Source organism: Oratosquilla oratoria, chromosome 10, assembly GCF_046742065.1.
Source record: "Oratosquilla oratoria isolate Oo_2021 chromosome 10, ASM4674206v1, whole genome shotgun sequence".
In the NCBI taxonomy this organism is placed as follows: domain Eukaryota; kingdom Metazoa; phylum Arthropoda; class Malacostraca; order Stomatopoda; family Squillidae; genus Oratosquilla; species Oratosquilla oratoria.
In genome coordinates this window covers 63,982,602-64,008,149 of record NC_134786.1, presented here as the reverse complement: position 1 = coordinate 64,008,149, position 25,548 = coordinate 63,982,602, and the positions used below count along the sequence as shown (strand labels likewise).

Genomic DNA, 25,548 nt, shown 5'->3' with positions numbered 1-25,548 from the left:
TAGGTTGGATAAAGTGAGAAACGAGGAGAAGAGGAGAATGGGGGTGGAAAGGGAGTTGGGAGATAGGGTTGATGAAAGAGTACAAGGATGGTTTGGACACATGGAAAGAATAAGTGAAGAAAGATCAGTAAAAGAGGTGTGGAAGGCAAAAGTAGAAGGAGTGAACATGATGGGGTGACCAAAGATGAGATAGATGGGTGGGGTAAAAGGGGCATTGGGAAAGAGGGAAATGCCTGTTGAGGAAGGACGGGAGAAGACAGAAGATAGGGGTAAATGGAGAATAGTTGTGTAAGGATGCTGCTGCGATGCATGAAAGGGAATGGATGTGGGGTGGGGGAGTATGTGTGAAAAATAAGTTGATGCAGCCTGACGGGATTTCTCTCCATCTTCATTTCTTCACAAGGGGACAGGGGATTGCTGATTTAATGAAGCAGTCTTGTTGTGGATGTGCTGTGTCTTGCAACACTGCTTCTGACCCAGGGCAGTTGGCTAGATGCAGGGATGACCCATCATCCAGAAGGAGCCAAGATAAGAGGGAGGGAGGGGGTGGATGGGGAGTATGTGGGGATGGAATGGGTGTGAGTGGATTTTATGTCTTTGTTTTTTGGCTACCTCCCTTGTAAGGGGGAAGAAGCCTTTGGTATATGTATGTACATATTAGGGCCACTAACTTAGCCAAGCTTACCTAACTAAACTGTTTCACATGTTTTGTATCTATAATTTTACATTTGTCTAAGTTACACTGCATAATCTGTACTAGGTTATTCTATCAATATAATATTTTTGTACCAATAGGCTTCTTCCTCTATATAAGGGAGGTAACCATTCAATGCATGCACCCACCCTCACCCAGTCCACTCCCGTCCATCACCCATTACCTCTTATTTTTAGCTCTGCTAGCTTGTGCCATGAAATTATTACTGCAACCACAAATTTCCAATAACAGAGGTATTTAACAAATATTATTGTAGTGATTTCTACAGAAGCATTTAATGTGTGTGTATGTGTATTTTAGTGTGTGTTTGTGTGTGTGTGTGTGTGTGTTGTAGTGTGTTTTTACTTAATTATAATGTACAGGAAAGGAGCAACCCTCAGGGGATCCCATCTTCTCTCCAGCATATTATACCTAAGTTCAGATTCGTGTGTAGTTCCAACTTGGTCTGTATCCTTAATTTCCAATTGTCATGAATTTTTTTCAGATTTAAATTCATGTATTGTTCCAACCTGGGCTATGTCACCTAAGCTATTCAAAGTATTTATGCATCCATATGGAAAACTATTTCTTCGCACCCTTTAGACATGTAGTCTCTCTTAGCCCCTTGAGTATGAGTCAAATTCTCGTGTGCAACATTGGATGCCTGATGTACAATGATTCAATGATACATCACAATACATACATACATACTTATACATATACCAAGGCTTTTTCCCCCTTACAAGGGAGGTAGCCAAAAAGGGAAAGGCATAAAATCATTTCCACCCATTCCATCCCTGAATACACTCCACACCCCTCCACCCTCCCTCTTATCTGAGCACCTCCTGGATGACGGGTCATCCCTGCACCTTGTCCACTGCCCTGGGTCAGAAGCAGTGTCGCAAGACACAGCACATCCACAGCAAGGCCGCTTCATTAAATCGGCGACCCCCCCCCTCTCCGTCCCCCCATTGCATAAAAGGAGAGGACGGGGAGAAATCCCTTCGGGCTGCGTCAAATTTTGCTCACACATACTACCTCATCCCCCCGCCCATTCCACCTCATGCAATCACAACATCATCCATATACAACCATTCTCCATTCACCCCTGTCTTCTGTCCTCTCCTATCCTTCCTCAACAGACATTCCCCTCTTCCCCAAAGCCCCCTTCACCCCATCCATCCACCTCATCCTAGGACGTCCCCTCATGTTCACTCCACATCTGCCTTCCATACCTCTTTTACTAGTCTTTCTTCACTCATTCTTTCCATGTGTCCAAACCATCCTAATATTCTTTCATCAACCCTATCTCCCAGCTCCTTTTCCACCCCTGTTCCCTCCTCACCTCCTCATTTCTCACTCTACCTAGCCTAGTAACCCCCATCATACTTCTCAGACACCTCATCTCAAACACATTCAAACTCCTCTCTTCTTCTCTTATGTTCCATGTTTCTGCCCCATACAGTGCTGTTGGCACAATCACTCCTTCATACAGTCTCCTCTTAGCATCCATTCCCAAATGTCTATTCCTCATTACACTCTTTAATCCACCAAGGCATTTACCCCCTTCTTTCAATCTACATTCTACCTCCACCTTCACTCCACCTTTTCCTGCCACATTTGCACCCAAGTATCTAAAACTATCCACTTCCTCAAGTCGCTCTCCCTTAATGCTCACTTCCAGTCTACTACCACTTTCACCCCTTGTACATTTCATCACCTTACTTTTACCCACATTTATCTTTAGCTTTCTTCTATCACATACTCTCCCAAACTCTGTCACCAACTTCCTCAATCCCTCCTCTGATCCTGCCACAAGTGCAGTGTCGTCCGCAAACAACAGCTGACTCACCTCCCACTTTTCTCCATTTTCTTTAACCATCTCCAATCCCTGACCCACTACCCTTGCATTTACCTCTCGCACCACCCCATCCATGTATAAGTTGAACAGCCAGGGTGACATAACGCATCCTTGACGAAGTCCCACCTTTACCTCGAACCACTCACTCTCTCCATTTCCAATCCTGACACAAGCTCTACTACACTCATAAAAACTCTTGACAGCTCCCAGAAGCTTTCCTCCTATCCCGTATATCTGCATAACCTCCCACAGTGCCTTTCTGTCTACCCTATCATAAGCCTTTTCCAGATCCATAAAAGCCCAAAAAACATCCTTCCCCTTTCCTATAGCTTTCTCACATATCTGTCTAACCACAAAGATCTGATCTACACAACCTCTACCTGTCCTAAATCCACACTGTTCCTCACCAATTACTCCTGTTCCTCTCCTAATCCTCTCAATCAAGATCCTCCCATAAGCCTTCCCAACTACACTTAACAAGCTAATCCCTCTGAAACTACCACATTCACACTTGTCCCCTTTTCCCTTGTAAAGAGGAACTATACAGGCACTCCTCCAGTCCTCCGGCACTCTACCCTCTCTCCAGCAAACATTAAATAATCTCACCAGCCAGTCCACCATCACTGTACCTCCCTTTTTCAGATATTCTGCATGGCATCCATCCAGACCAGGTGCCTTACCTGCTTTCATCATCTTAACAACTACCTTCACTTCATCCTTCATTATTTCTCCTCCATTCTCCTCACTCATCACTCTCATTTTCTTCGCATTTCCCACTGCAGCTATCTTTCCCTCCCTATCCTCCTTCACATTTAGCAACTCCCTAAAATATTCTGCCCATCTTCACCTTAATGCCTTCTCTTCCATTATCATCTCTCCATCTGCACCTTTTACCTTTTCTTCTCTACTTGATTCGCCTCCTCTTCTCTTAATTTCTTTCCAAAACATCTTTTTATTACTTTCAAAATTTTCTGTCATACTCTTACCCCATTTCACATCTGCTCTCCTCTTTGCCTCCTTTACCTTTTGTTTTACTTCTCTTTTCTTTTCTTTGTACCTCTCATATGACTCCCTCGTCCTATTTTGTAACCAATCTGTGAATGCTCACTTCTTCTCTTCTACAACCTTCTTTGTTTCCTCATCCCACCATTCACTACCCTTTCTTCTATTTCCCCCTGTCCTTCTTGTTCCACACACCATCTTTGCACACTTTATGACTCCCTCATTGAACCATTCCCATTCCTCCTCCACACCCAGCTCCACTCTATCCTTTACTCCCTCCCACTCCTCCTTCAGCTTCTTTTTGTACTCCTCCTTTCTCTTTTCATTCAAAGAGTTCACTCTAAGCACCTCCCTACCTTTTGTCCCTTTCCTCTTTCTCCATCTATCCTCCACTCTCAACTTACCTTCCACCAAAAAATGATCTGATATTCCCCCACCCTCTCCCCTTAGCGCATGTACATCCTTATCTTTTCCTATCATAATCTTATTTACCACTACATAATCCATTAGCGCTCTATCTACCACCCTTCCCTCCACCACCCTCTCCCATGTGTACTTATGCTTGACTTTCTTCCGAAACACTGTATTTGCTATCATCAACTCTCTTTCTAGACACATTTCCACCATCAACTATCCACTATGATTCTTTCCTGGAACTCCACATTTCCCAACCACTCCATCGATTGGACCATTTCCTACCCTAGCATTAAGGTCTCCCAGTACTATTACATTTACACTTCTCCCTAAATCCTCTATGCACTCATTTTAATCTATCCAAAAGGCCTCCCTTTCTTCTACACTCTGTTACTTATACCAAAGGTTTTTTCCCCTTTATAAGGGAGGTAGCCAAAAGATGAAGGCACAAAAACCACTCCCACCCATTCCATCCCTAACATGCTCCACTTCCCTCCACCCTCTCCCCTCCCTCTTGGCACCTCCTGGATGACTGGTCATCCCTGCATCTCGCCCACTGCCCTGGGTCAGAAGCAGTGTCACAATACTAGCATTATAGAATATAAAGTCACTGCTGATTTACTCATTCTTTTTCACAGTAATGATACATATATACATACATATTCCAAGGGTATTTTCCCCCTTACAAGGGAGGTAGCCAAAGTCAAAGGCATAAATCCACTCCCATCCATTTCATCCCCACCTACTCTACTCTCATGCACCACCCCTCCCTCCCTCTTTTCTTGGCTCCTCCAGGATGATGGGTCATCCCTGCATCTTGTCTACTGAAGCAATGTAGCAAAACTCAGCACATCCCCAGGAAGGCCACTTCATTTAATCAGCAAAACCCCCTGAGTAATAATAAACACAGAAAATGTGATCAACCCAGTTCACAGAATATGTGGGTCACTCAGCTATTACTACAAAATACAGTTGAACCTCGAAAGCCCGGACCCTGAATGCCCGGACCCTCGTATGACCGGTCGAAATGAACAAAGGGCGGACTTTTCAAGCAAAGTTCCCTATTTGTCCGGTAGGTGGTAGCGACGGCCTTACACGTGTACTCAAACCCGGCCCAGTCAAGCCGCCACCGGGGCTGCTGTTTCGTAGAATTTTGTACCAAAACGTAGTAAAATAGCGGCATGTGGCAACTGCACAAGGACATGAGGAAATTTTTTCTACATATCAGCGGGCTGTTAAAAACATTAAAAAACTCAAACTTTTGTTTAAAAATCATAGAACTAGTTATCAAATAATAAATGGTACATCAAAATATGACTTTTATTGGTAATTGTGTTACTTATAAAATATTATACCCCAAAAGATACGTTTTTACCGTGTAGAAAAAAATTCTACGCTAAAGTTTCAGCTTTCTTTTAGTGATAATAATATAGAAAAATAATTTTTATATCTTAATATGTTAGGGCATTGGGGCCTTATATACATTCAAGAATAAAAAAACTAGAACCACCATTTTGTCAAAGTTTGACAAGTATATCTTGCTATGAAAGTCTGCACACGCCCGAGAAAAATGTATGCCCCGGTATGGCAACACTCCCATTCTACACGGCAGTGTAGAAAACGCGGCAACCCTGGCCGCCACCACTGTCCTGCGTGCATACCTTCCGATATTTACAGTGTACCTAATAAAAAATACAGTGCAGTACACTGTGTATATACAGTACATTTACATGCCTGTATTACAGTTATTATTACAGAATTATTAGTATTATAGCATTATTATTACAGTATTGTTATTATTACAGTGTTAGAGTATTATTCTTATGTGTTTCTATGCCATATCATACATTACCTATACGTATACCGCTATGAAAATCTACGGGTGTTAGGGCGATATTTTTGATGACCGGACGTTTGGCATGACCGGACTACCCTTCCCCCCAATTAGTCCGGGCTTTTGAGGTTTGACTGTAAATGTAATCAGGACACCTATGTAGGCTTAATTGTATGAAAGAGTTTAATTTTTTCACATGACATCTTATGTTGCCCTGGCTGTTCAACTTATACATGGATGGGGTAGTGCGAGAGGTAAATGCAAGGGTAGTGGGTATTGGAGATGGTTAAAGAAAATGGAGAAAAGTGGGAGGTGAGTCAGCTGTTGTTTGCGGACGACACTGCGCTTGTGGCAGGATCAGAGGAGGGATTGAGGAAGTTGGTGACAGAGTTTGTGAGAGTGTGTAATTGAAGAAAGCTGAAGATAAATGTGGGTAAAAGTAAGGTGATGAGATGTACAAGGGGTGAAAGTGGCAGTAGTCTGGAAGTGAGCATTAAGGGAGAGCGACTGGAGGATGGATGGATGTGAAGGGGGCTTTGGGGAAGAGGGGAATGTCTGTTGAGGAAGGAAGGGAGAGGACGGAAGACAGAGGTGAGTGGAGAATGGTTGTATATGGATGATGTTGTGACTGCATGAGGAGGAATGGGCGGGGAAGTGGGGGGTGGGGTAGTATGTGTGAGTAAATTTTGACGCAGCCCGAAGGGATTTCTCCCCGTCCTCGCCTTATATGCAAAGGGGGACGGAGAGGGGGGGTCACCGATTAAATGAAGCGGCCTCGCTGTGGATGTACTGTGTCTTGCGACACTGCTTCTGACCCAGGGCGGTGGGCAGGGTGCAGGGATGACCCGTCATCCAGGAGGTGCTCAGATGAGAGGAAGGGTGGGAGGGGTGTGGAGTGTATTTAGGGATGAAATGGGTGGGAGTGTTTTTATGCCTTTCCCTTTTTGGCTACCTCCCTTGGAAGGGGGAAAAAGCCTTGGTATATGTATGTATGTATGTATGACTGGAGGAAGTGGATAGTTTTAGATACTTGGGTGCAAATGTGGCAGGAAAAGGTGGAGGTAGAATGTAGATCGAGAGAAGCGAGTAAATGCCTTGGATTAAAAAGTGTAATGAGGAATAGAAATTTGGGAATGGATGCTAAGTGGACACTGTATGAAGGAGTGATTGTGCCAACAGCACTGTATGGAGCAGAAACATGGAACATAAGAGAGAAGGAGTTTGAATGTGTTTGAGATGAGGTGTCTGAGAAGTATGATGGGGGTTACTAGGCTGGATAGAGTGAGAAATGAGGAGGTGAGGAGAACAGGGGTGGAAAGGGGGTTGGGAGATAGGGTTGATGAAAGAGTATTAGGATGGTTTGGACACATGGAAAGAATGAGTGAAGAAAGACTAGTGAAAGAGGTATGGAAGACAGATGTGGAGGGAGTGAACATGAGGGGACGTCCTAGGATGAGATGGATGGATGGGGTGAGGGGAATATCTGTTGAGGAAGGACAGGAGAGGACAGAAGACAGGGGTGAATGGAGAATGGTTGTATATGGATGACGATGTGATGCATGAGGTGGAATGGGCAGGGGGATGGGGGGTGAGGTAGTATGTGTGAGCAAATTTTGACACAGCCCGAAGGGATTTCTCCTCGTCTTCTCCTTTATGCATGGGGGGACGGAGAGGGGGGTTGCCGATTTAATGAAGCGGCCTTGCTGTGGATGTGCTGTGTCTGGCGACACTGCTTCTGACCCAGGGCAGTGGACAAGGTGCAGGGATGACCCGTCATCCAGGAGGTGCTAAGATGAGAGGGAGGGTGGAGGGGTGTGGAGTGTATTCAGGGATGGAATGGGTGGGAATGATTTTATGCCTTTCCCTTTTTGGCTACCTCCCTTGTAAGGGGGAAAAAGCCTTGGTATATGTATGTATCTTTAAGCCCTCCAAACCCCAATCAAGTGCTCTGTTCTGTCAATGTAGTGTATTTCAGCAACCTGGATACTGTAATCATATCACCTTTTTCTCTTAATTTTTAAAGTTAGCAGGTCCAGTGCTTTTAGTCTCCTCATTTAGTTTATTTGTGTGTTTAAGTGTCTGTCTAACCCTGCCACTAATGCAGTGGATGGCACAGTTTGTGGCAAGGTCAGAGGAGGGATTTAGGCAGTTAACCCAAGGATACGGTGATGCCTACATGAGCCATGAGTGGGTATACAAGGATGCCAGTGTTGGCATTCTGATTACTTATTTTTTAGTTGTAGCTAAGTGACCCCCGTATTCTGTGAACGGTTTGATCACTTTTACTGTGATTATATTTATTCAGGGTGAAGAGAATGAGTATAACAGCGTTAACTTTATCTTCTAATGTGTGTATTGTAAGGCATCATTGTACATCAGGCAACCTAATGTGTGCACAAACATTTGATTCATATTGAAGAGTTTGGGAAGGTATGTGATAAGAGAAAGTTGTAAGTAAACATGGGTAAAAGTAAGGTGATGAGGTGTACAAGGCAAGAGGATAGCAGCAAGTAGGAAGTCTTAGGAGAGGCTGGAGGAAGTGGACAGTTTTAAGTATTTGGGGTCACAAGTGGTAGGAAATCGAGGAGTGGGGGTGGAGGTAAACTGTAGATTGAGAGAAGCAAGTAAATATTTTGGAGGATTGAAAAGTGCCATGAGAAATAGGCATCTGGGAATGGATGCAAAGAAATCATATGAATGGGTGACTTGAAATTTAAGAGAGGTAGAAAGAAGAAGTTTAAACGTACTTCAGACTAAGTGTCTTAAAAGTATAGTGGGGGGATGCAAGGTTGGATAGAGTGAGAAATGAGGAAGTGAGGAGGAGAGTGGAGGATGGAAAGGGAGGTGGGAGATAGGGCTGATGAATTGGGATGAATTGGACACATGGAAAGAATGAGTGAAGAAAGCAGAGGTGGATGGAGTGAACTTCCAGGGATGGCCAAGGATGAGATGGATGGATAGAGTGAAAGAGGCTTTTGAGTAAGAGGGGAGTGCCTGTTGAGCAAGAAGGGAAGAGGTAGGGGATAGGGGTGAATGGAGAATGGTTGTTATGTATGATATTTTGACACAGCCTGAACGGATTTATCCCCATCTTCTCTATTTTCTGCACGAGGGATCAGGGGGTTGCTGTGTAAGTGAAGCAGCCCTTCTGTGGATGTACTGTGTCTTGCTGCATTGCTTCTGACCCAGGTAGTCAGCAGGAGACAGGGATGACCCTTCATCCATGAAGAGCTAAGATAAGAGGAAAACAAGAGTATTGAATAGGAGTGGATGTGTGAATTTGACTTGGCTAGCTCCCTTATAAGGAGGAAGAAGCCCATGGCATATAGGTAGATAGTGTGTGTGTGTACACTATTTAGCTTATATTTCAATTCCCAGTTTTTCAGAAATGGATGTATATGATATTTGATATCATTTCATTTTGGGAAGGGATAATGTGTTAACTGCTGGAAGCATCTTTATTTCTTCAGGCTGAAGAACAGTTGAAGATGGTAGAGGAACAGAGGAAGATTGAAGAGGAGCGACAAAGGATGAAGCGTGAACAGGAGAAGCGGCAGAAGGAAGAACAAAAGGTGATCCTAGGGAAAAATAATGCAAGGCCCAAGATTTCTTTCTCCATATAGAGCAGGGGAACATCATTTTACTATCATGGACTTGGAGTGCCAATGTGGCCACTTTGTGGTGTGGATTTGATCGCCCACAAGCTCACAGAGGAGTGGAAGTGGTCTGTGCCCTCCCTAATGGCATTCTGCATTGATTACAAGAAGAGGAAATTCCATTGTTTTCATGTATGCACACAATACCTTGTAATGCAAAGCAGAAGAGCTGCTTGGGGTCATTGGGTTGGGGTTTTGGGGGGGCAGCAGGGATGCTCATACACCTCCTCACATGTGATTTTCATGATTGTATGAGTGTGACTGGAACTGCTTCACATTGGCTTGCTTGTTGTATAGCGTATGTATGCAGCAAATGTTTAGCGAGTGGATGCTTTGTATGCCTTGTACAGTGTATGCTGTGTATATGTTTTTGTGCATGTGTACTGTCTCCGCATCAGAATGTATTTGCAGTGAGGATGTATATCATTTAAGTATAGGACTGGGGCACAGTACCCCCAATAAGTTCTTTTGTACTATATAGTGATCAAGGTGTGTTCTTGGCATTCATATGTAGTGAATCACAGGTTTTCCAAAATATTATATGTAGGATATTATCACATTCGCCTTGGCTGCCCAAGTTTGCTTGGACCATTCTCGGTTCTTTATGTCATCTTTGATTTACCCTCATGTGGGGGACATGCTTCAGTGAGTTGTTGGAGTAGATGTGAAGGTAGCCCTCCTTGTTGTGCAGGTCATACTTGTAGAAGTGTTAGGAGCAAAATTTCAATTTGGCTGGTCATGCTCACTGTATAGTACCAGGTTGGTTATTGTGGGTTGCATCTTGAGTATTCTCTTCACCAGCTTCATGAAATTTTATTTGTTTTCTTCCTTGTTTCTCCCCCTTATCTCATAAGTTTAACTTCCATTTTCTTTATTAGTCTTTTTTTCTTTCAAATGTACTTCCATTTTCTTTCTTCATTGTTTCCTACTATTCATGATTTTCACTATCACTTTTCATTTTCATCCAGTACCATCATCAGAATTCACTTTCAAGATGCAATCTACCCCATTTATTACTTCAACTTACTCACCTGTGCTGCAAGATTTCAGAAATGCTTGTCAAACCTAAGTCATTTAGTCTTTCAAGATTAGGTTTTCGTGCACTTACTAACTGCAGTGAGAAACCAACTACATTGAAATAAGTTTAGTAAGGTCAGTGATACAGATATAACAGGATAGCCTAGTAAGCTTAGACTAGTGAACCATACTGTAGTACGTGTGCAAGGTGATAAATATGATTTTGTCTTAGTTCATATTTCAGTTGATGGGTTATGTTGTGTACCTCATGAATTGATCATGAATAAAAATTTTATTACTGTGACACTAAATTGGAGGGTGTTCCCCTACTAATTAATGGAGGTTGGCTGGTGCATATTAGAAGCTTCTAGCAACCCTGCCTACCTACCTTCCTGTCTAGCTACCTGTCTAGTTACACATTCTCTGTTGTATAGCTGTTTTGTATCATTGGTTAGGTCATACCTCCAGTCAGAATATGGCTGAGGAACCTGCTCCTCCCAGAGTGGGTGGGGCTTGTATCATCTTTTATATTTCAGGGCATCCATAATAAAAAGAAAAAATATTGATTCACTTTGGTGGTGTTTTATTTGACCTGAGGTGTAAAGGTTCTCAGTGGAGTTTAAATGCTCATTTTGTCTACAGAGCACACATACACGTACATATACTCACCCCACATCAATCCACATCTTAATAACTCATAGATGAAGGGTGATCACTGTGTCTCCCAACACTACTTGGGTTAAAGGCAATGCAGCAAGGCACAGTGCTTCTACAGCAGGGACCATTAACATGATCTTGTTTATCCCCACCACTTCATTGTATAGCATCCCTCCCCACCATTCAAAAAATTAACAGAGCAAACAAAAATAACATTATTTCAGGATGTATAATTTCTTCATCCATTTATAACTGCTGTGTTCACTCCAATGAGTATAAATGTATACACCAATGGCTCCTGTACAAACTATAGAGTGCATTGTATAACAGCAGAGTGCGGGGTGATCTAATAGAGGTGTTCAAGTGGATCTAAGGCTTTAACAAGGGTGATACAAACAAGGTCATCATATTAAAACAACAAGGCAGGACTCTCAATAATGGATTTAAACTGGACAAATTTAGATTTATAGAAGGAAATAGGCAAGAATTGGTTTACTAATAGGGTGGTCAATGAATGGAGACTTAGTAATCATGTAGTGAGCACTGAAACTATCAGTTGTTTTAAGAAATGGTTAGACAACTTTATGGATGGGGATGACAGGTGGTGATGTATATGGAGCTGCCTTGTGTAGGCTTTATGGTATCTTGCAGTCTCCTTCATTCTTCTGCTCAATGTTCCTAACTGAAATGGTCTGGCTGACCTCCCCTCATTGCCTCAATTTTCACTGCTGAACTCCACCATCCTCACTACCTTGTACATTATCTGCAGCTACCCCCCTTACATCTTAACACAGTCATTTCAGGTTCGTGAATTATTCAAGTCCTACCACCCACTGGCCCACAAAATCCTCCCCATTCCTTTCTCCTCCCTATCTTGCTTTATGTTCACCCTCCTCTCTCTTGTCTCTACCCTACTTCCCTCCTCTCCCTCCCCTGCTCTTCTTCTGTCTGCTTGGGCTGGTAATACAAGCAACATTATAGGCAAAAAGAGAGTAGAGCTTGAGGGAAGCAAAGCAATATACTTATATCATCAACCAGGGTGGATTTATCATGTGGTATTATGAAATATGATAATCTTGAGGAATAACTGAGAGGTTACTATTGTCCACCTGTATATAATTGACAGCAGATTTTGCTGTTGGTTCATATGTACAGCTGATTATTTGTAAGTAGGTGCATATGCTTTATCATGCCTAAATGTTAATGCTCAAACCTGGCAGAATACCAACATTTTATCCAACTTGAAAGTGTTCAAGCCATACTTCTGTGCAGATGTGTATGCTAACACAACCATGTTATTGAAAGAAAGGGGAAATGAAATAAAGATTTAAAGTTGTATTACTGTATTATAGAAAGATTGCCTGTACTTATTCTTGTATGTCTGTGCATATATTACACTTTGCAACCAGTTGATGAAAGTGATGGTATGTTTTTGTAAGTAATACAGGGAGAGATGGTAATCATGATAATTGCCATAAGTTTCCCTGGCTGGAGACTTGCAGACCTACAACAGCTGGCAATAGATTTAGTTCAAAAGAAAGGTTGAACTGTTTGTATTGTACTAGTACAGCAATGTCTCTATGTCAACCACTGAAAGTAGTATGAAGAGGAGAGGATTCTGCCTTCCATCTTGAAGGACCAACTTGCAACTAGCAGGTACCTGTCATTGGTGTGTGTGTGTATATATATATAGTCTGTAATGTAAAATAGTTTTAATATGTATTTCGGCTAAAAAAAAATAAAAAAAAGTCCTTAGTATTGTAAATTTGAACAATATACAGTATAATTTTCATATTGTAAATCAAGTGCCTTCCAAAATCATGTATTCTGTATGATAAACATAGCTGAAAGTACAGTAATAATTATTATTATTACTAGTTTCATAAGAGTCCTTCAGGGATGAACTGGCTGTCTTGCTGGGGAGGAAATGATGTGCTTTTTTCACAGGAAGAAGTGAAGTTTCTTTCTCATACCTAGCCACCTTGTTTTGTGGATGATAGTGTATAAATATTAAATATGTATTTCCATGTTCAGAGCACTGCCGCAATACAGCTGCACCAACCAAAGTAGTAAGTGGAGTTACTCTGGGCAAACTCTCGGACATCCAATCTATCCCTTCTGACTTGAGACACAACTAACATATCCACATTCTCATTGAGGATCAACTTGGCCTTGCCCACTCAGGGCATCTCTTTTGGAGATGATCTTGTGAGCATGGTAACCAGTCTTGGCACGTAGGTGTTGTGCCTATCCTTGGGGTCTGGTGATAAAGCAGAGTAATTGTTGCATCTTTGCACAAATTATTAAAACCATTATATTAAAGGTATTTGGAAGGGAATTCAAGGATTTTATGAGAATCCAAAAACTATTCAGGTAACAGACTAACTCCATTGCAGTTGACCATTTCGGTAGTATGAATACAAGGCAGAAATTAGACGTGATGTCATTAAGTACTATCGAAATCTAACATGTTCCTTTTTTAATTGGATACCCTTTTGAAGCTGATATAAAGTGAAGTTATTGTCAAAATTAAAATTGGATGTTAAATGATGATACCAAATACAAGAGCTATAATGCTTTTTAACTTGAAAAGCTCAATAAAGCAAGGTGCTTGGTTGCAGGTGGTCTTGTACTGTATCTTTGCCAGAAATACATGGGCAAAGAACTTCAGAGGTGTATTGAAGTATTATGTATTGGCAGTTACTGCAGACATGTCTGTTATCCTTCACCCTTCCTGACCCAAATAATGAAACATCATCTCCATTCTCCAGGGACAGAACCCTCCTGTCATTTGGCTACAAACGCCATGGAAATTCTAACTATGACATCTCACAAAACACAAGCAGCTTCATACTTGTACCACAGAATCTCTTTGCCATCTCCATCATTACCCTTGTCACTGGATCTCTCCAGACGTCTAATTTCACCCGACTGCATAAGTATCCTTTCATCACCCAAGAAAAGGGAGTTGATCAAATGTTCACCCATAGAACCTATTGTAGGTCTTTCCAGTGTTGGGCCTTTGGGTGTTTGTCACATTTTTGTAGCTACATCCACCAGGCCCCCAAGTTGTGTGACTAAAAAGTCTCATCAACATTGTCACATGGGATGGTGTAAATATCAGAGCTGGGACTACCGATTGACATTCGGTAGTCGGTAGATCGGTACTACCGGCGGTAGATTTCTGCTACCGATACCGATCATTCGGTATTTTGAAGAAACTACCGAATACCGCTACCGATTGCATGATTGGCAGTCAATCGGTATCGGTAGATTGAAAAAGCGAGCGCGGGACTTTTTTGTTAAGACTTAAGAGAAGACGACCCCGGCAAAATGAAACGGACAAGTTTCAACACGTTCGAGTGCATCTATGGGAAGCAGTTAGCAGGAAATTCCAGGAATTACTTTGACGTCATCACGCTTAGCCAATCACCGGCCGTTCTGGGCGTTCTCAGCCAATCAGAGGCCGCCACGACCTAGCAGAGTCTTGCTCCCGCCAAAAGTTTTGGCGGGAGCCCCACTCTCGTTTGGCCTGCCGACGCGAGTACTCCTACGCTCTCGACCACGTGCTCAGCCTCATCGCCTAGTGTTTTAATCAAATGTTTAAAAGTTAATAAATAATGCTGTATTGTCTAGTTTGTTTAAATTTAATTTTTTTTTCAGTTTGATGTTTATTTTTTGAGAGAGAAATTAATTTATTAGATAAGTTATGTATTTTTGAATTTAAATAAGGTATTAAAAGACTCTAATTTACTTCTATTCTTAAGTTAACCTAAATAAGAGAGAAATAACTTAAAAAGTGTGTTATGGGCCTTTAAAAGCATTTTTTATTATATATAGAGCTTTTTTAATCTACCGATACCGAATCTACCGAATACCGCCTTCAATCGGTAGATTTCTGAAAATCTACCGATACCGATTGGACGCGGCTCACTACCGATACCGGTGGTAGATTTTTTCTACAGAATCCCAGCTCTGGTAAATATATACATATATGCATGTGTGTGTGTGTTCGAAGGTGCGTGGTTACCTAAAAGAATACTGATGTCTAAGATCTGGTTCATTTACATCCTGGACTCCCAGGTTAAATCTAGTGCACTCGTTAATGAAAGTGCAAGATCACCACATGGCAGGTCAACTTCGGTGTGAACCATGGCGACTACGAGATACACCCTCCATGCAAAATGCCCATGACTGTGTCACTTCCTCTTACTCGAGCACAGGACACGAAGGGCGCGTGAGGTCACTTGGTGCAAGGAACCCGTCCTGGTACTCTGCCACCTCCTCCAGATAGGCGTTGGCGGAGGTCCATACGGAGGAGTCGTTGGGGTTACCGTAGATGCAGGAGAAGATGTAGTGGTAGGGACCAAGAACCTCGGATGCCGTCACACCTCTACTCGCCGGGTCCTCCGCCGACGTCTTCATCACCAGCTGCAGGGCTTCACTGATGGACTGTTTGTTGAAAAGGGAGGATTGAAGAGATCCAGAAGAGGAGGCCAAGTGGAGAGGGATAGGGGTAATGGTTATGGTTCTGATGGGTGGGGAAAAGGGGATGTGATGTTAGTGGGGATGAGGGGGAACTTGTAAATGTTGTAATTGCTTTTCATACATACACACACACACACACACACACAATCTCGATGGTCAAATAGAAGTACTCGGAAAAGGTTTAGAGTAATATAAATATGAATGTTTGAATGAGTGAATCCCCGGAATTGAGCCAGATGGCATGTCCCACGAATATTTACGAGCATAAGAAGGTTCAGTATGCCGCAGTCCGATTCATCACGTGTTCGCGATGGAGGGACTTCAAACTCTCCGAGTCTTTGCACGTAGCTGCAACCAACACAAACACGAACTACACATGAGACATCTAAAAAGAATGCACGCCAGACACAAACACCTGATACGAAACATCACACCGAGACCTCACCGTACAAACTACTCGTCAGGTGCGCCTCACCACCGCGCGGCATACACCAAAAATCGTGTATAACAGTATCCTCTTCCACCGTCATATACGGTGACCAGTGGACGCCAATGTATCCTTTTATCATCTGACTGATCATGACTAGATGTGCTGGATCCTGTTAAAGTACCATGGACATAATCAGTCTGGAACCAGCAGCAAGCGTGATGAAAGGTAGCAGATGCTCAGTACACGTGCTTTGGCTGGACGGGGTCAGTCGTTGCTGGATATATATTCATTTAGTGAGCTCTAGTCATGCTTGTCTTCGCCTCGCCGGTAAAACGGCTCCGCTACCTCAGGAGACCTGTTTCGTCAGCAGGGGACAGGCTATGGCCTATGCATTATATTATGATATATCATTGTATGTCAATCATTCAATCAAATCATTCATCCTGAGTCCACTGCTAAACAAAGGCCTCCATAGCAATCCATGATTCATACAACAGCGCCAACCTCTGCCACGTCACTCCTGCAAACTTCTCGATCGTCTCACCACCAGTCTGGTCTCCCTCTTCCACGCTTCCCATCTCGCGGCGTCCACTCAGTAACACGCTTGCTACATCGCTCATCAGTCATTCGCACTAACCTGCCCAATTCCATTTCCTCTCTTTAACCGCCTCCACAATATATTTCACTCTAGTTGCTCTCTCACCCAACTTGCTCTCTTTCGGTTTCTCAACGTTATTCAAAATCCCATTGTATGTAGACCCGTATAAAGACAGCAACACTCCCTGCGTGGCACACTCACAAACACATCGCAAACAAGAAACACGATTACACGCAAAAACGTCTACATACACTTTCCTACTGAAATTAATTATATTTCTAACTTTCTCTATTACTACATCCAATTTCAATTTACGTACCATTAAAGATCTTTCCATCTTTCTGACTGTCACTGCGACTAATAAATATCCAAAAATGTTTCTTTAAATACTGATCCTGGCCAAGGCATATATTCTCTGATAAATAGCCCTAAAAGGCGCCCAGTGGCAATAGCCCTCTTTAATTATACACGAGTAATTTTTCATTTTGCTACATAATTCTTTTTTCCTCCCACAAACGGCGATCCCACGCGAATGGGTAGTCAGTCCATAAGAAAAAAAAATTGTACCTCGTACCTTTTGAGCATAACATAATGCCGTTTTTGGTCATTAATTTTATATTGTTGATGTCGAGAGATTTTATTCAGCTGAGAAGAACCACTGTATTATGTAGTGAGTACACGGTGCAATCAAGCACAAAATCAGCGGTCGGTCGGTGTTTTATCACGGTGGTAACGTTCAAACACGCGATGAAAGTCAACCAGAGTCCAGATAACCAACAAGTAAAATCATCACAATCCCACATCACACCGACACATGAAAATGAAAACCCCCTCTGGACAACACACCGCCATCCAAACACTAGGCATTACCGTCGAACGTGTTCATCAACCTACAGTGACGTCACCCACCGTCATGCAATACATCAGTCCACTACCTCGACTCTCTTTCATGATCAACCAATCGCTGTTTGATAGTGGTGGACATAATCGGTTACAGCGTGAAATTTCCAGTGATCGATTACAATTACCAGTAATCGAGTTCCAAACGATCACTCCCAGAGTGAACGGACCGTCTCAATATCTTTCAATCTAAGAAAACTCACCATGATTTTTTTTTACTCGACAAGATGGTGTGAATTATTTCTTATGTGAATGTTTGCTTATGATTTTTTATTTGTCTATTTATTTATTTTTATTAAGATTTTTTCAGGCTCAAATTTACCCGCCTTGCTCCTTTAACGCCCGTTATCGATAGCCCGGGTGTTTGACCCATATTTTTCGTTAAAATGAATAATTTCGTACTTCATAATTTATACTGAGTTGCATTATAGATGGTGGGGAAGGAGGTAAGAAGGTAATCGTTTCAACACATGCATCATAGTATATAAATAACAATAATTTGTAGAAATAATCGAAATCTGGATAATTTCGTACTTCATAATTAATACTGAGTTGCATTATATATATAGAAAAAATTCTATTATAAATACTCATTTAAATGTATTATCATGATAGGAATAGGCTCTTCATGAACAAAAATAGGAATATCAATTTATCCTATTAAGATGTTGATTCTTAAAATAATTGTTCATTTTTCGTTAATATTTGTAATTCGTAGTGCATCACTGATATTAATTTGTACGATGTAAAACAAATTAATATTCACTTTACTTTCAGTCCTCATTTAAAGTTGAATTCATATAGAATTAAAGTAAACTTAACAAATGCGAGTTAAGTGTTCATATCAAAGTCACGAGTTAAGTGTTCTTATCAAAATGTTTTGTTTCATTATCCCAGGTGAAAACTAATCAGTTACTAATCGATTACTGATCGTAAAAATAATCGAAGTAATAAATTAGAAATATATTTAGTATCGCCCATCGCTACTGTTTGACGGTACGAATATGACGTGCAGAAATCGCTATATATTTGAAACTAACCAATAGTAATAGCTTATTCGATATCGTCTGCCAGATTACACCGTCTGCATTGCTGTGCTTGATATTTTCGACTCATTATCTTTCCCATATTATGTAAATGACTATCAATTTCTTATTTTAAAACATTGCCATTTTTTTCTTCAGAATATTACTGTCCACTAATTGACACTCATTTGTTTACAAACATAAGAAAAATCGCAATAACCAATGAAATTGCTTTTATCAAACGTTTTAGAAAATTATCTTACGATTCAATTTGAAATTCGTATGTCAATTTACGTTGCTAACGCCCTATTGAGTTGGTTTAGGCAGAAACTTATCACGGTCAAATCTGTTCGGACCCAAGCACACAAACTTCACAACATTTACAAAGTTTTCCATTCACAATAATAATGTATGGCAAACCACCTTACATATTGTAGCTTTAGGCCAAAAATGTATAATAAAAAATGAGTATATGACGAATTAAACAAGAGATAACAAATAAACAAGAATAAAAATTCTATCTGATTCCTCGCTTGTGGTGGAATCAAAGTTCTGGTTGTCATTACGGAAATCACGATAGCCAATCACAGCAACTTTTGTCATTAGGCAGAGGGTCGTAAGTCTGAATTATTCGGTTTCAGTCTGCTAACCCTTTTTGAATGACAAAAAATAATAAACAAAATGAATAAATGAATAGGTAAATGATTGGATTACGAATAAATAAACAAATTGATTAACCAATTACTTAGAAATAAATCAATCTTATCTCCGGTGCACTCTGGTAAAAGAAAGAAAAAATATCCTCATTGTATACATCCCTGGACAATGCAGTCGTCACCTCCCATCCAACCTACTGAAAGACGCTGTGCAATCATTGCTACATATCTGACCCTTTCCTAACTAAATACCCACTATAACCTATCAACAGTCAAAAAGTACATATATTCTTCTGTGCGTAAGGAGACGAAGAAGAAGAATGTTAAAGAGTTAAGTAATGCAGCGTGACGTCAACTAAATAGAATTCTATGGGTCGTGTGAAAGAAAACGTTGGAAAGCGCAAGACCACTCGACACCGTCAACTATGAACCGCGCAGAGGACATATGACCGTATTCTTTTATTGTAACAAATGTGGTGGTGTTATTGAATTGCTTTTGGTCAGTGAAATAATAAAAATAATCCAACGTGTGGCTTCAGGTCTGACATTTTCTCATATGACAGTTAGTACTTTTCGTTTTAGAGAGGAAAACTGGACAGGTTCTTACGTCGCCGTAGGAGTAGGCTGCATGGACCAGGATGTTGTCCCACGGTAGACCTTCGGCGGCGTTGTCGTTGGAGGCCTTCGCGCTGTTCCAGACCTTTCGTGTCGTCTCTTTGTCCACGCCCAACGCCTCGCAGGCCTCCTGCAGACTGTTCCACGTCACCAAATCCTCATCCTTGAGCTGGAAGGTGAAGGAACTGGTTAGAATGAATGAATAGATAGATAAATAGATAAACATCAATACAAATAAATAAATCGATGGATAATAAGTAAATAACTAGGTATATGTAAACGAATAAACAAATCGATGAATTATATATAAGTTGATATACATACATACATACATATACCAAGGCTTTTTCCCCCTTACAAGGCAGGTAGCCAAAAAGGAAAAGGCATAAAATCACTCACACCCATTCCATCCCTGAATACACTCCACACCCCTCCACCCTCCCTCTTATCTTAGCACCTCCTGGATGACGGGTCATCCCTGCACCTTGTTCACTGCCCTGGGTCAGAAGCAGTGTCGCAAGACACAGCACATCCACAGCATGGCCGTTTCATTAAATCGGCTACCTCCCCTCTCCGTCCCCCCATGCATAAAAGGAGAAGACGGGGAGAAATCCCTTCGGGCTGCGTCAAATTTTGCTCACACATACTACCTCACCCCCCATCCCCCTGCCCATTCCACCTCATGCATCACATCATCATCCATATACAACCATTCTCCATTCACCCCTGTCTTATGTCCTCTCCCGTCCTTCCTCAACAGATATTCCCCTCTTCCCCAAAGCCCCCTTCACCCCATCCATCCACCTCATCCTAGGACGTCCCCTCATGTTCACTCCCTCCACATCTGCCTTCCATATCTCTTTTACTAGTCTTTCTTCACTCATTCTTTCCATGTGTCCAAACCAATCTAATACTCTTTCATCAACCCTATCTCCCAACTCCCTTTCCACCCCTGTTCTCCTCACCTCCTCATTTCTCAATCTATCTAGCCTAGTAACCCCCATCATACTTCTCAGACACCTCATCTCAAACACATTCAAGCTCCTTCTCTCTTCCTCTCTTATGTTCCATGTTTCTGCCCCATACAGTGCTGTTGGCACAATCACTCCTTCATACAGTCTCCTATTAGCATCCATTCCCAAATGTCTATTCCTCATTACACTCTTCAATCCACCAAGGCATTTACTCGCTTCTCTCAATCTACATTCTACCTCCACCTTCACTCCACCTTTTCCTGCCACATTTGCACCCAAGTATCTAAAACTATCCACTTCCTCCAGTCGCTCTCCCTTAATGCTCACTTCCAGTCTACTGCCACTTTCACCCCTTATACGTCTCATTACCTTACTTTTACCCACATTTATCTTTAGCTTTCTTCTATCACATACTCTCCCAAAATCTGTCACCAGCTTCCTCAATGCCTCCTCCGATCCTGCCACAAGCGCAGTGTCGTCAGCAAACAACAGCTGGCTCACCTCCCACTTTTCTCCATTTTCTTTAACCATCTCCAATCCCTGACCCACTACCCTTGCATTTACCTCTCGCACTACCCCATCCATGTATAAGTTGAACAGCCAGGGTGACATAACGCATCCTTGACGAAGTTCCACCTTTACCTCGAACCACTCACTCTCTCCATTTCTAATCCTGACACAAACTCTACTACACTCATAAAAACTCTTGACAGCTCCCAGAAGCTTTCCTCCTATCCCATATATCTGTATAACCTCCCACAGTGCCTTTCTGTCTACCCTATATTAAGCCTTTTCCAGATCCATAAAAGCCCAAAAAACATCCTTCCCCTTTCCTATAGCTTTCTCACATATCTGTCTTACCACAAAGATCTGATCTACACAACCTCTACCCGTCCTAAATCCACACTGTTCCTCACCAATTACTCCCTCTGTTCCTCTCCTAATCCTCTCAATCAAGATCCTCCCATAAGCCTTCCCAACTACACTTAACAAGCTAATCCCTCTGAAACTACTACATTCACACTTGTCCCCTTTTCCCTTGTAAAGTGGAACTATACAGGCACTCCTCCAGTCCTCCGGCACTCTACCTTCTCTCCAGCAAACATTAAATAACCTCACCAACCAGTCCACCATCACTGTACCTCCTTTCTTTAGACATTCTGCATGGCATCCATCCAGACCAGGTGCCTTACCTGCTTTCATCATCTTAACAACTGCCTTCACTTCATCCTTCCTTATTTCTCCTCCATTTTCCTCACTCATCACTCTTATTTTCTTAGCATTTCCCACTGCAACTATCTTTCCCTCCCTATCCTCCTTCACATTTAGCAACTCCCTAAAATATTCTGCCCATCTTCCTCTTACTGCCTTCTCTTCCATTATCATCTCTCCATCTGTACCTTTTCTTCTCTACTCGATTCGCCTCCTCTTCCTCTCTTAATTTCTTTCCAAAACATCTTTTTATTACTTTCAAGATTTTCTGTCATACTCTTACCCCATTTCACATCTGCTCTCCTCTTTGCCTCCTTTACCTTTTTCTTTACTTCTCTTTTCTTTTCTTTGTACCTCTCATATGACTCCCTCGTCCTTTTTTGTAACCAATCTGTGAAAGCTCGCTTCTTCTCTTCTACAACCTTCTTTGTTTCCTCATCCCACCATTCACTACCCTTCCTTCTATTTCTTCCTGTCCTTCTTGTTCCACACACCATCCTTGCACACTCTGTGACTCCCTCCTTGAACCATCCCCATTCCTCCTCCATACCTAGTTCCACTCCATCCTTCACTCCCTCCCACTCCTCCTTCAGCTTCTTCTTGTACTCCTTCTCCTTTTCCTTTTCATTTAAAGAGTTCACTCTAAGCACCTCCCTACCTTTTGTCCCTTTCCTCTTTCTCCATCTATCCTCCACTCTCAACTTAGCTTCCACCAAAAAATGATCTGATATTCCCCCACCCTCTCCCCTTAGCACATGTACATCCTTAACTCTTCCTATCATAGTCCTATTTACCACTACATAATCCATCAACGCTCTATCTACCACCCTTCCATCCACCACCCTCTCCCATGTATATAAAATGTATTTAATGTAATAGCCCTTTTGGTTATATAATCAAATACGGAACTAATTTCCTACGACCCAGCGTCGCTGTTTACATTATTCTTATTTATTCATTTATTTGTTTTTTCCATTTGCTTATCTTATTTAATTGTTTTCAATTATAAATTTGTTTATTAATAGATTAATTATTTTACTTTATTTATTTATCTATCTAATTTTTCCTCTATCAATATATTTTGTTATTAATTTTCATTTATCTGTCTATTGTGACATTCAATGAGCGGCAGGCCAAAAATTGAACGAGATCGATATATTTACGATATTTTTCTGCAGTTCAGGGAGGAGTCCAAATGATAGGGGTAATGAGGATACAGACTATTCTTGTGCATTCTCTCACGAGATATCTCACGGAATGGTGCACCACTCGGATATAAATAAGGCTCACAAAAATTATGCCAAGTGATCATGAAATACAAATCGGGGGAAGTAAAACAGTGTGTGATCGATCACGTGCTGAATTATGATTAGTAAAAACATCATTAATTCCTTCAGCAGGGTCCTTGCTCTCAACCGAATAAAATCGTTTAATATCAACGAGAAAAGATATTTGAATTTGTGCCTTCCCGACGGACAACACCCTTTAGGCGAGTTTGAACTCTCTTATCTCTGTAAATCAGACATAGTCTGACCGCTCGACACACCCAGGGCAAATCTTCAGACCCAAGATCGAGAGTGAGTCATATTTAAGCTTCATATGTAAGTGTTTTATCGAAACATTATGAGAATAGGCCTTTCCGTCTCTGGATGATTCTCATGATGTTTCGTCATGTTTCATCTATCTTCGGACAAATCGTGGGAAAGTGTTGTCTTTCGTTTTATTTGAACGACCAAGAGGATCTACCTGACGGTGTAGCACGCGAAGTATTCCCGGTGTGATTCCTGTATCCGACTCGGGTAGCGGATACTCGAGTCTGTCCTTCACTGGTGGAACGGTCCCCTCTGCTAGAGCCCTACAGGAGTTCAAAGAAGAACGACTTAGAGCGCGGGGTGACCTAATGGATCAAGGGCTTTAACATGGTTGATGCAGACAAGGTCACCATATGAACAATAGGGCAGGACTTGCAGTAATGGATTTAAATTTGACACATTTAGATTTAAGAAGGCAGTTATTAATAGATCAAAACCCCCTTCAGGGACTTTTGGGCCACTCTGTACTTACTTGAAGTAGGCTCTGGACCAAGTCAAGAGGTCGCGTGGCTGCGTTCTCAACGCGGCCTTCGTGTACTCCTTTAGGATGCGTGGCACCTGGGCAGGGATCCTTACCTCCTCTGAGGTCAGAAGGCCATTGACCACCATCTTCTTAGGTCTTTCGTCAGGTAGGTGTTGACGTCACCAGCTGATTTCACAGTCGAAGACAAAGTAACATAAATACAAGCCACAACATGTGTATACAATTATAAAAAAAATTAGAAATACGTATGTAATAAAGATATAGAAATACACAGGTAAACACACATGTAAAATATGTAAACAAATCATATTAGATACTGGTCACAACAAAAATGTATACACTTATATAAAACAGAAATACATATGTAATATGTGAATATACAAAAGTAAATACACAAATTATATAGATCAAAAGTGACATAAAAAGACAAAAACCAGGTATAATGAAATGTATAAAATACAGAAAAACTACAAATACATTCTAGTAAAATAAAATTAATTGATACACAAATATATTGAAACGATATATCAAAAGCTGATGCACTGGCCGTGAGGCAAATATAGAAGTAACTGCAATGATAACGTCAGTGGCATAATGACGTAGATACAAGGCACAATACCCCGTTATTGGCATCATCTTCATCATCGTCATCATCATCGTTATCATCATTATCACCATCATCATCATCATTACCATCGTCATCGTCATCATTATTATCATCATCATCATCATCATCATCATCATCATCATCATCATCATCATCATCATCATCATCATCATCATCATCATCATCATCATCAAACATCATCATCATCATCATCATCATCATCATCATCATCATCATCATCATCATCATCATCGTCGTCGTCGTTATCATCGTCATCATCATCATCATCATCATCATCATCATCATCATCATCATCATCATCATCATCATCATCATCATCATTATCATCATCGTCGTTATCATCATCGTCGTTATCATCATCATCATCATTATCATCATCATCATCATCATCATCATCATCATCATCATCATCATCATCATCATCATCATTATCATCATCATCATCGTCGTTATCATCATCATCATCATCATCATCATCATCATCATCATCATCATCATCATCATCATCATCATCATCATCATCATTATCATCATCATCATCATCATCATCATCATCATCATCATCATCATCATCATCATCAACATCAACATCATCATCATCATCATCATCATCATCATCATCATCATCATCATCATCATCATCATCATCATTATCATCATCATCATCGTCGTTATCATCATCATCATCATCATCATCATCATCATCATCATCATCATCATCATCATCATCATCATCATCATCATCATCATCATCATCATCATCATATCATCATCATCATCATCATCATCATCATCATCATCATCAACATCA

General features: G+C 41.4%; 2 protein-coding genes across 7 annotated transcripts in view; one reads left to right on the top strand and one right to left on the bottom strand.

Annotated features, from left to right (window-relative positions):
* Arglu1 (Arginine and glutamate rich 1) overlaps positions 1 to 11,050 on the top strand; it is a 40,139-nt gene extending 29,089 nt beyond the window's left edge. For 5 of the 6 annotated variants that reach the window (XM_076192001.1, XM_076192000.1, XM_076192002.1 and 2 more), the window contains one exon: positions 9,276 to 11,050. In XM_076192001.1, coding sequence (XP_076048116.1) covers positions 9,276 to 9,428 — 153 coding nt within the window. In that variant the 3' untranslated portion in view covers positions 9,429 to 11,050. Of the gene's footprint in view, positions 1 to 4,766; positions 6,329 to 9,275 lie in introns of those variants that run through there. The other variant, XM_076192003.1, reaches the window with a different exon arrangement.
* Positions 11,051 to 12,513: 1,463 nt separating this feature from the next.
* Positions 12,514 to 25,548, bottom strand: part of LOC143029278 (ropporin-1-like protein) — a 19,375-nt gene continuing 6,340 nt past the window's right edge. The window contains exons 2-5 of the mRNA XM_076192007.1: positions 24,098 to 24,274; positions 23,780 to 23,888; positions 19,840 to 20,016; positions 12,514 to 15,587 (exon numbers count right to left, since the gene is read on the bottom strand). Coding sequence (XP_076048122.1) covers positions 15,345 to 15,587; positions 19,840 to 20,016; positions 23,780 to 23,888; positions 24,098 to 24,234 — 666 coding nt within the window. The 5' untranslated portion in view covers positions 24,235 to 24,274 and the 3' untranslated portion in view covers positions 12,514 to 15,344. The remainder of the gene's footprint in view (positions 15,588 to 19,839; positions 20,017 to 23,779; positions 23,889 to 24,097; positions 24,275 to 25,548) is intronic.